Genomic DNA, 12,400 nt, shown 5'->3' with positions numbered 1-12,400 from the left:
GCACTATTCATAATAGTTTCAGAATGCCACGGTCTTGGGCCATGTGTCATCCATTTCTATAACATGACCCGTCATTCAATCACCTAGCTATTACATTTCACTTCATTAGTAATGGAATATGAGTTAAGGAATCAAATGTATTTGGGTGGAACCATTCACAAAATGTTCCAAAAGGACAAAAAATTATTTTGTTGGACAATGACTTTTCCTTGTCTATTTTGATCTTATAGTACATGGATGAATTGATAATTTGGGATGGAAAACATGATTGATACAATCTTTTTAATGATGGATTTGAGTTTTAGATCTAAAGAAGTAGTGTCCAAGGTTTTCTTGGGATTGAGCACAGGATTGACACAATCTTCTTAATGATGGATTTGAGTTTTAGATTTAAAGAAGTAGTGTCTAAAGTTTTCTTTTTGATATTATTGGGATTATTCATAATTAACTTGTGAATTAGAGATTTTTTTAGTAAGATTGATTCCCTATAGTAATATATATAACTTTATTTGGTTAGTCAAAGTTGTATCTAGACTCTAAGGATAAGTCATTTCAATATATCCATCAAAACTAAATAATACCCTCTTCCCCACCCACAATTGCCATCCCTTTTCATAAATGTTAATTGAAATATATTAAAATTTTAATATTAATATTTTAATACAATAAATATATATTAATATTATAATAATTAAGATTTTAATAGAAAAAAAATAATTAATTTTATTTTAATAATATTTTTTATACTATTATTTTTATTCTTATATCATGTTTTTTTTTAGGCTAAGGTATGATTCATTAATATAAAAATAGAGAAACTATGTACATATAAATTCCGTCACACCTGCCCCGAAGGGAAACCAGGCGAACTTCAAAAATCAGTCATGTCCAGGTGAGTATATGATCAGATTGTCTAAACAGGAAAGAAAATACTACTGTTCAGCCATAACATACTAAGCAAAAACTGCGAGACTATGCATACAGAACTAAAATGAACAGCTCGCTATGAGAACAAAACTAACGAAAAGAGTGGTTTATAAAAACCGTCAGACGCTACTGCTTCATATCTTCTGGCTGGAGATCCGGTTCCACCTTAGCAATGCCAGCATCGCGAATGAGCTGAGTTAACTTATCGAGCTTCCTGTCCTGCATCATGAGAGTAATCTGGAGGTTCTTCAGTTCTTTTTTCAAATTGGCTTGGGCAATGTCCACCATCTCTGCTGCTACCTGTTCCATAGACTTTGCAAGCAGACGCTTGAGACCCCAATAAACATGAAGAGATTGCTTATACAGTGACATCCGCCCCCTGGTGTGGCCAGGGTCAGGGAGATAATGCTCCCAATCCGCCATCTCCGGATCCGATTGCTCCTGCAGGGCCTCCTCCTCGAGATGGTCTACAATCCGCCGAACCTTTGGATGAGTGTCATGCAGATAGGCACGCTCAGCTTCAGCCAATTTACGACGCATATCCCTCTTTCCTCGCCCCCTTCCCGGAACCCCAGCACTGTCGCCTTCCTCGCGGGCAGGACCTCGACCACGGCCACCTCCTCGGCCCCTCCGGCCTCTTCCGCGACCGCGACCACTACGAACCGCTTCGTCGTCAGCATCCGCAGGGCTGCTATCATCATCGTCAACACCTTCATCACCACCTAAGGACCCAGAACGCCGTATCCATTTGCCGACCTTGCCGCCCGAGGGCAGGCGTCGGGATGCAGCTCCAGAATTCTCTCCTGCCTGGTCAGCCGAATCATCAGAAAGGTCTACAGGTATGTAGCGCAAACCTTCATCCTCGGCATGGTTCCCCTGCTCCCCCAGAGGCGTCCCCTGACTGCGCGTTCGTCGGCCCTCAGAGCGAAGTGCAGCCATACTTGCAGAGAAAGCAATACTGAAATTCCTCACGAAATATAGCCGAGACGTTGAGAAACCAAGTCTTATATAAGCGCGGCGGAAGAAACCGGTTGCATGGAGGCTGATACCTGTCCACCACCCTCCGTCGTCATGGTAAGGAAGGTCTTTATTACACGTCGCGGGATGAGAACTGTGATATGATGAGCAGTGTGTCCTCCCGATGCCACCACATACCCACCACTGTACCCACACTGCCGTCGACCTTGAGAAGGGCAATTCCGCGCATGTCGTCAATAAATTATTCTGCCAAATGGGAAGGTTTCCAAATTCGTACCTGATCCCACCGCAGCGATATTTATGATGCCGTTCCTCGCGTCCCCTGATCATTATGTGGCGGGTGCTAAACGGTCCTGTCACCCCCCATGGCCTCATCATTATCCTGGCGGAGGATGGCTGCCAGCTCAACCCAGCATGGATCCTCATGGATCGAGCCCCAACTACCATCCAACACCCGAGCTGAATCAGCAGTAGCCCAATTGGCTAGATAATCTGCCGCGCGATTACCACGACGTAAGACATGGGTAAGTGTTATGTAATCTATCCTCCTCACCTGTTCTTCAATATCCTGAATAATAGCAGCAACCCGCCAGCTCTTGGCAACGTGATCCCATTGTTTTCCCCGCTGCAGTTTCCTCAGCATATCGATGACAATTTGGGAATCACCTTCGAAAACCAGATTATGATATCCATTCCTCACCGCAATGCAAAGGCCATGATAGACCCCCCAGAGCTCGGCCTCGTTATTGGACATCTCCCCTCCCCATTCCGCATATGCCCAACGCGCCCTCCCTCGGCTATCACGGAAAATCCCACCCCAGCCTGCCTCCCCTGGATTACCCTTGGAGGCACCGTCGAAGGACAACTTAATTTGCTGCTCATCTGGAAGGCGAAAGAAGTTGGGGCTCTGCAAACTCGGTCGACGAAGCCGATCAGTGTTAGGGTATAGCATCGTAGAATCAATGCCCAATTTGAGTAATATTCGCTGCTCAGCCATATTTAGTTGCCAATCCTCCTCTGCCCAAGATTCAGAGAGGACAGTTTCCTTCAGCGACCTACATATCACCTCCCATATGCCAGCCTCGCAGCAGCTGCGTCCCTGAAAAATTCGTCGATTACGTTCCTTCCACACCTCCCAAATGACAAAACCCAACGATAAACTCCATAACCTCCGGACAAGTTTATTGTGAAAATGTCCCACTCCCCATTGCATAATGGTACCCCTGAGACTGTTGGGGTCTCTATGCAAGTAACCAAAGAGACTCCGAACTTCCTCCCACAGGCTTTGAATATACAAACAACGATTCAGCAAGTGCTCTTGTGTCTCAAATTCCTTATTAATGTTATATAATTTCATATTATATTAAAAAAAAATACTATTATTTAAAAAATTAAGAGTATTAACTTACTACAATTGGAAATGAAATAAATTAAATCAACAATGATTAATAATTAATACCATTTTTTTTTTTTTTTAATTAGGTTAGTGAGATATGTTGGGGATTGAATATCCAATCACTTGATACACAAAGATTTAGGCTTTTTGCCAATGATACTACCATTGGCCAACAATAATTAATACCAAGTTAAACAATTTTATTTTAAATAATATGATTAGGAAGTTTTATATATAAATTAACAAATTGTAAAAAAGAAAAATAAAAAAATCTTGTTTATTTATTTATTTATTGATTTTTTTTAAAGGAGACAAAATCTATTATAACTTAATCACCAACTTAAGATTAAAAAAATGAATCCAAAGTCAAAGTACTTTTACTAGGAGGAAATCATTATGCTCTCTCTCAAATATAAAAAAAAAAAATAGTAAATTCTTCAATATTATTTCCAAAAAAAACATACTTGAAATAACTCATGACAATTCTTAAAAAAATAAATTCTGTTCATAAAACTATTTTTAAATCTTAACTTACAACTAACTTGTTTCTTTATGTCCCATAAAAATGACTTCTTATCCAAATCTATATATATATATATATAATCACTAAGAGTCATTTTCAACCAACTCATATATTTTTATCCCATAATTTTTTTATATAAATTTAAATATTATTTTAAATTACATATTTTTTAAATAATAATAATAAATTAAATTATTTATAAGTTTCAGACAATGATAGATGAAATGTTCACTTGAAATGTTGATGAAATGTTCACTTGAAATGTTGGACAAGATAAAACATCTTTCACATAGTTTCATTCTAAAATTTCTCTCAATATGAATAATTGTGGAAATAATAAATATATACTCTCTCAAATTAAATTAAGAAAATGAACAATAAATTTTTAAAATAAAATAGCTGCTTTACAAACTTGTATGAGAGAGATATTGTCGCATAAAATTACATTTTAAAATACTAGAATAATACTTACATTAATAAATTATAATATAGCAATGATAAAAAAAAAATATTGTCTACAAATAAAATACTTCAACTTCCACTTTAATTTTACATCAATTTATATAGAGATATAAAGAGACTCAAAGTAAAAAAATAAAAAATTACATTTTAGTATGAGAAAGATATTTAATACCTTCACTACTTAATATATATTTGAAGATGGCATGTGAAAATAAAATTATTGATCGTACATGATGTATACTCATTCCATGTTCAATTGACATGTAATATTTTTAAAAATATATATCAATCAAATAATAATAATCGTAAATAAAATATTTAGATATTCATATTAAATAAGATAATTTTATATAAATTTTGTGTAGAGAAAATTAAAATAATTAAAATTAGATTCTTCCTTATATGTTGATCTTCCATTTCCAATGAAATGTATAATTTATTCCATTTTTAATATGAAATTGATATATGACATTTCAAAAATATTATTGCCCCAAAAAAAGTTTAATGAGAGTTCTAAATTAAATATTTCAATATACAAATTGAGTAAATGAATTTAACCAATATATAGAGAGAGAGAGTTAGAAAGTGTTTTTTCATTTATAAGTGAGTTGTTTTCTAATTAAAGATATATTATAAATTTGCAGTTTTTTAATATGGTCTCTACATTTAGCTTTTCAAAATACATTAATATATATGTCAACTATGTATATATGATATAAATTAAGTAAAAATAAAAAGTATATCATATTTAAAATATTTTATTAATGTATTGCTCAAAATCATCCTAATTCTTTTAACTTAAAATCTATTAAAAATTGATAAAATTCAAATTTTTAATTATACATATTAAAAAATTACATATTAATTATACATATCAAAAAATTACATATTAAAAAATTTAATTTCTATAAACTTTAGATAAATAGAAAATTAAAACAAATATATACGGATCATATAAACATACATTGTATAAACTTTGATATAAATCAAAAATTAAAATAGATATATACGGATCATATAAACATACCTATTTTCATAAGTTGATTCAAAATTATTATTGAATAAAAATATTAAAATGAAATGAAATAAAACATGTTTTGAGTTGATCTAAAGTGACGGTTACCCGCTTACAAAATTTCAACGACTCATCTCCCGAGTACATGTAACCATGGCCAGCGTTCGGAAGTATGACACAGTAAATGTTTTGTTTTTTACAGATATTTTCTCCCAAATATTTTGTCCTTTCCCAGATATTTTCTCCTAAATATTTTATCTTTTACAAATATCTGATTGTGCTGTCGGCCACATCTGCTTTTTCCATCTAATCCTGACAGAGCGATTAATCACGAAGCAAGTCCATGGCAGACTCTACGAGGAATGAAATCGGTCGACGATGCGTACTCAATCCCACACTGCCGGAAAATGTACTGTAACTCTCCAACTCCGACGTCGTCTCCATCGCCGCCTCCAGAGCCGCCTCCAATTCCGATCTCATTTCCATTCTCAAACTGCTTAATATTGCAACCCTGTCCATCTCCATGACAGCGATCAGAAGCTCGATACTAAATCTTCTAATACTCGGAAACTCCTTTGACGGACGCGGGTGCCTCCCGAGAACCCTTACAAGTTCCAACATCAGCGATCTTCTTGTTATACCGCCGGATTCTTCGAACAGACGATCGAAATCCGATTTGGTTATGAACTTGAAGATCTGAGCAGCAAGTCCTATTGCTGCTTCCTGATGCTCACCTCGTTTCTCCATCACAAACTTCAAGACCTGACAAAAAAATATCACAATAAATTAATCCATCGGATAAAACTGTTGTGAGATCGAGCCCCAGTGCAGAGTTGTAATTTCAAAAAGACTGCCGTTGCAGTGATTTTCCTCAATTCAACGTAATCTGCCTCTGAATATGAGCACAGATTCCGAAGAATTCTCGCAGCATGAAAACCCCGAATTGGGTCGTCCAGCACAGAGATGAGGCTCGTGATCAAATTCGGGCGATTTTTCCGCAGCTTAAGGCTCATCATTCTTCTGCAGTTTTGTTTATTCTCCAGTGAAAGCAGAGCCAGGGCTTCTCCCGCCTTCCTCACCAGCTCCCTCGTTTCATCGTCGTCCGGTCCTCTTGTAATATTAATCATCTCCATCTGAAACGCAGAGAAGAGACAACGCAAAACACCGCCAGTGCCGCCGATGCTCTCTCGGCCCTCTTCTTCGAGAGCCAGACTCGTCAATGTGTCGATGGCCAGGATTTGCAAACCATGCGTCGTTACTTCTCTGTAATGAAGAACTTCTCTTAGATTACTTATGGCGAAGACGATTTCCGAGATGCCTCTCCTTAAGGCCGTTCCTGTCGAGCCTGTACTGCTTGCCAGCATTCTCATGAGCTCCAGAGCGAGCTCTGCGGTCTTGATTTGGGATTCGGGCGCTTTGGAATTTAGTTCTGTGAGTCCTATGATTTTGGGAAGCAGCCCTCTGCTGCTTCCGATTTTAGAACAGTTTTCGTGCTCCATGGCCAAGCTTTTCAGTATCCGCAGTCCCAGCATACTGAAAACCGTGTAATTGTATGCATCCCCGTACATCCTCGAATGGATTTCAATCTGTTTGCTATCGTAAAGCAAAGACGCTATAGACTCCATGGACCCAGCGATGGCCGTGACCCGAACGCGATTCCTGTCTTTCTTAACCAATTTGGAGATGATCTCTGCGGCCGCCCTTCGAAACTCCTGCTCCTGATGGTTCTTCCAATTCAGCATCTCGATTAGCCTCTCCACCACATCTCGTATGCTTATGATCGCCCTCAAAGTGTCCTCGGCAAACTGATCTTTATTCACAAGCGCCAACAGAACTCGAGCCCCTGTCAGCTGTCGATCACTTATACCGCCGGACTGCAGCATCTCCATGCTGTATGACACAAATTCCATCTTCAAACCATCGAAAACGCTTCCATTGACGCACTGCGAATATGTATCGTAGAAAAATCGTCGAACGGTGGGGAGCTCTGAATCACTGAAGCCATATTCTGTGTTCACCTGTAACAGCAACTTTCGTACAATGATCGTCCATTGCCAGTAGGCCTTCTCTAGCAGGAACAGAAGCGCTTCGGCTAGGGACAGGCCATAGAAAATAATGAGAGAGGCTTTCCGATTCGCGGTGTCGCTACCTGAATCTACTCCGAAGTCTTGCCTGGCTAGCCGAGAGAGGGACAAGGCAACGCATGTCAAAGCCGACACCAATTGAAGCCAGAAAAGCATCTGACTGGCATTTCTGGATATGGAGAGCCACCCTGTATAAGGCACCAATTGAATCCTAGACCAGGACCAACTTCTCTTCAATAAATCATGATTCTCGACAGCAGAATTTACTTCCCGGATGTTGATCTTCCGGTTCTGGTTTTTCTTGTGTTCAAAGCACCCGCAGATTCGTCTTAAGATAAAGTTGTTCCCATTCATAGAGAACCTGCGACTCAGCCGTTTGGCGTCGTTTCTGAGCGTGGCCAAAGATATTATTGTTGTCTCATGTTGCCATTCCAGCTCGTGGCTTCGGCTGAAGATGCGAGTGCCTTCTGTCAACAATATTATGCTCACGAACCAGAAGTCTACCTTTTTTAAGGTTACTGCGAACCCTCCGAGGAGGACGACGGTGGCCCAGACGAAGGCCAAGGTTCCAAGCCCGCTGGCGGCCTTCTCCAGAATTGCAAGCCTGAGGGCAAAAAGAGTAATTTTCTTCTCGGGAGCTGTGACCTTATCACTGCGACGCCGGGACTCTCGAGCTTCAATTATCTCACTGTGTGGTTCGAATGGAGAGACCAGTTTGCGACCTCTACGCCCGCGCAGTGATGTAGCCGATATATCTAGTCGGACGTTCGGTGATACTGCTTCGTCATTCCTGTCTGTAACAAGACCATGATCTCTAACCGGTGATTTCATTGGGCAAGCTAGCGGTCGGACTTTTATTGAGCAATCGTAAATGTCTGCAAAATCTTGTTTGAGCAAACTGAAATTATGCTAATCTATTCTATCCCTCTGTTACAATTGATATATAATGAATCATCCATATAAAATATTTCCGGTGTGTTATTGTGTGACACGGCACTCTATCGCCTCCAGAGTATTCTAGATATTCAATGATTTCGATTCCGGTGATTTATTTTTCTAATATTTTTTTGACAAATTATAACTTTGAATACGTGGAACTGTAAATACGCCGATATTGAATTTTTAAATGGGTTAAACCTATTTTCCAATAAAAATACAGAGCATTGCAATTCCAAATTTTTTAATAACTCAGTTCCAATAAAATTATCCAAAAATACCTGATTGTTGCACGTTTAAACTCATCATATCTCCTTCTTCAAAGGCGGAATGTAAACTCTGAGAAGGCGGCCGCGGTAAGAGTCGCTCGTTCCTGCTGGTCCATTGCGTGCTACGGTGCTACGGTGCTACTGAGAATTGAATCTTCGCATGCATTTCATTCAGCCCTAAACGAAACTGAGACGGTGATTGAGAGAGCCATCATGTACATTAGCCATGACGTGGCAGTTGCAAAATGATATGTCATTTTGTATCTAGGGCACGAGCTCCCATTAGGTAACGTGGAACAAGATTTCAAGTTGTATGAAATATTTAGTTGGACGAAATTGAATATAATTATGTGACTCTGGATTTATGTAGCAGGGAGAGTATGTATTGCTTTAGTTACCTAATGGAAAGTTGACCCTTTGTCTCACTTTTAAGTGTAACACGTATGTATATTGCTTATGTCATCACTTAATTATGTTACTTAAGTGTGTTGTTTAAGTTTGTTATTTAAGGGAGTATTTTATGGTGTGTTGGGTATAAATTAGTTACAAGGGTCTAAACAACAATTCCATCTATATAATGTTTTATTAGCTCATAAAATTCATAAATTTAATGAACAAAGATAACATTCTAGGAAAAGTTGATAAGAGAAAACTTGTGTTGGCCTCCTAGAACAAAATGACATTATCCACACTTCTCTTTAGTCATCAACAAGGTTTTTCACACTTAGCCTTAACCATCATACTATAGTACAAGATGGAACAAGTGAGACTCTTTGAATGCTTAATAGGGAATCCACCAAAATAAGAAGCCTTAGCCAGACACTTGGATTTGTAAATTCCACAAAGATAGGGTTATCAAATTCCATATCGCTAAGGTTTTCACATTCCATAAAACTAGGGTTTTCAAATTGCATAGAGCTATGTTTTTGCAAATTCCACTGATATATACATCAACAAACATTTCCAACTTGTGATGCAAGGTCATTATAGTATGTTTACTTACATTTTATAATTGTGTGCTCAAATTTGAATTAACTATGAAAAAGTTGTCTAAACAACCATTCCATCCATATGCATTATACAAGTCCTACACAAATGAATTTTCTACTTTTATGGAAAATTCCCACATTTATTTTAATTTCGATTCTCAAAACTAGCCCCATGCAATGTAGAATTCAAAAATATAAGTACAAAAATGTTGATTGAACGTTATATATACATACACAGTTTTTCTCTTACTATTTTAGTTTCTCTTTTATCTCTTTTGGAATCAAGAAATGGATGTTAGAATCCAAATAAATAATACAAACAATTGGTTAGAAAACAAATAAACAAGAGAGGCTTGAAGAGAAATGATGTATCTTGGTTTCGATTAGTAGTCATTCTTTAGATTTCTTATGTACCATTTTAGCTGATGGATCTTTGAATTATTAGTGTCTTCACTAGTCATTTAACATCAAAATTAATGTCCTTGTAGAATCTAAAATTATGTCCTTTAATTTTAATTAATTCTCTCTTTATTGTTTTTTTGTTTTTTGTTTTGATACTCTTCAACCAAATTCACAATATGTCCCTAAATGGATCCAAGAAGCAAGTTGAACTCACCATAGAATTAAAACTAAGTCTCAAATGGGAAAAAAGTTTATTTCATTGGACTCCAACCACTTGGTTAGAGGTAAAGTAACCCCCCCCATAGGATTCCATAGGACAAAAAATGGTTTATATAAGGATACTCAGAGTTAGGATTTTCTTTAGTAAATTTCAATGAAAATTTTACATAGGGGGTGCATTTTCAAAAGCATTATCATGAGTGATTGTAGGTAACATGCTTGCATGAAACTTGGCCAAGAAAAAATGCTAGAGTTTACAAAATTCGTTTCTACTCCTCAATTTGATTTTCATACCCCTAGACCAAATTCAAAATGTGTCTTTGAATGGGTCTTGGAAGTGAGTTGCAACTCACCATAAAATTCAAACTAGGGCTTAGATGAGAAAACCATTGATATTGAACTCTTGGCACCAAGTGAAAAATATGAACACCCCATTCCTAGGACTCCATACATTAAAAATTGGTTTATTTGAGGATCGTCAGAGCTATGGTTTTGTTTAGTAAATATTAATGCGAATTCTGCAAAAGGGGGTGGATTTTTTGAAACATTGGCTTGAGAAATTATGAGTAGTGTGCTCACATGGGACTTGGGCAAACATAAATTCTAGATCTTGTAGAACTCATTTGCGCAACTTGGTTTGATTTTTAGACCCTGAGACCAAATTCACAATTTGTCCCTGACTGTCTCTTGCAAGTGACTTGCAATTCACCATAAAATTAAAACTGGGAATAGGATAGGAAAGCCATCAATTGCATTCGAATCTTAACATTAGTTTATATCTAAGGACATCCCTATCCTAGGACTCCATAGGTTGAAAATTGATTTATTTGCGTATATAAAGAGTCAGGATTTTGTTCAGTAATGATCAATTGAAATTTTGCAGAAGGGGGTGTATTTTGTAAAACACTGGCTTGGGTAATTTGAGTAATGATGGTTTGAGGCTTCTATATCACTTTATTATTTTTCTAGTCACTGAAAAAAATGTTTAAAATCTTGAGAGAGCCTCCCATGTATGTTTCAATTATATTTGAAAAATTTGTGGAATGCCATAAGATTAAGTAGTCCTTAGCATTGGTTAAATTTCATATATTAATAGGGATTGAAACACATTAAAATGAACAAAACATTTATTGCAGACTTTCTTGTGGATTAAAATTTTGCAAGTCATGGGGAATGGAAATGGCTAAAAGAACTATCAATATTGGAAAGAAAGAGAGGAATGACATCACCTTTATTGAAACATCTCAAGTCAAATGATCAAATGGTATTTGATTTCAAGATTTGTTCTCAAATATATTTGTGTGTGCACATGTGTGGACATGCATGCAAGCATATTTTTTTATTTATGTCATATTTGTTTGTTTTTATGCGATGGATAAATTGGGTGGTTCAATAAAAATGAAAAAGGATGACTAGATAGTGTTTTGAAGGATACATGGCAACTAGTTGTGAGTGAATTTTCAAGAATAAATCGCCATATGGAAAAATGTAATCATCTTCAAATCCACTTCATGAGATTCATTAAAAATTCACACATTCAATACAAGACATACTTTCAAGAAGGAAAATTAATTAAACTATTTGTGTAAATGTGGAAATCAAGACAAATGAGATGATGATGAATAATTAGGGATTGTTTGGAAAGGTGGAAGAAACTAAGGTCCAACAACAACAGTGGATGTTAAAGCTAATATAGTCAAAACACGCAAGTTCATAACTGAAAATCTTATCCCAATAATGCATTTTAAAATTTATCTTCTTAATATTGGTAAGGCCAAAATTATGTGAGGGAAATTTGAACGAGAAGGTCACCATTGAGTTCAAAACCAATTTTTAAGGTGGAAAATATTTGGTGTTTGACTTTATTTTTGAAAATGTGGAGCATGCTAAGACATACGATCCCAAGTATGGGCATATGAGGAACATACTTTAAATCAATGTATATATGAATCTAATGAAGACGAAAGATGGGAACTCATTCATGTCGATAAGTAGGGAAGTTATTATCAAAAGGAGACCATGACTTTTGCACCAATCTCTACTAATTTGGTGGTTTTTTATTTGGAATTTTTATGAAATCCCAAAGGGTCATGCATATTCTTCAACAACAACAACCTATACTAATTAATCTTCCTCAACAATCAAAATTGAATCTACCATAAATTTTAAAACTTTAAATTCCAAAACATTAAATTAACAT

The 12,400-nt window shown here is 36.7% G+C and overlaps 1 protein-coding gene across 1 annotated transcript; it reads right to left on the bottom strand.

The window, feature by feature from the left end:
• Positions 1–5,367: 5,367 nt before the first annotated feature.
• Positions 5,368–8,718, bottom strand: LOC149230915 (uncharacterized). The gene is made up of 3 exons (XM_089379087.1): positions 8,603–8,718; positions 6,153–8,260; positions 5,368–6,063 (listed from the first exon to the last, which is right to left on the bottom strand). The coding sequence occupies exons 1-3, from the start codon at positions 8,628–8,630 to the stop codon at positions 5,626–5,628; spliced, it is 2,574 nt and encodes an 857-aa protein (XP_089235213.1). The 5' UTR covers positions 8,631–8,718; the 3' UTR covers positions 5,368–5,625.
• Positions 8,719–12,400: the final 3,682 nt, after the last annotated feature.

The sequence above is a fragment of the Pinus tabuliformis genome, chromosome J, assembly GCF_031772625.1.
Source record: "Pinus tabuliformis cultivar Carrire ecotype Pingquan chromosome J, CPIR1, whole genome shotgun sequence".
NCBI lineage: Eukaryota > Viridiplantae > Streptophyta > Pinopsida > Pinales > Pinaceae > Pinus > Pinus tabuliformis.
Note: the sequence above shows the minus strand (reverse complement) of the source record. Positions and strands in the feature narration are given on the sequence as shown.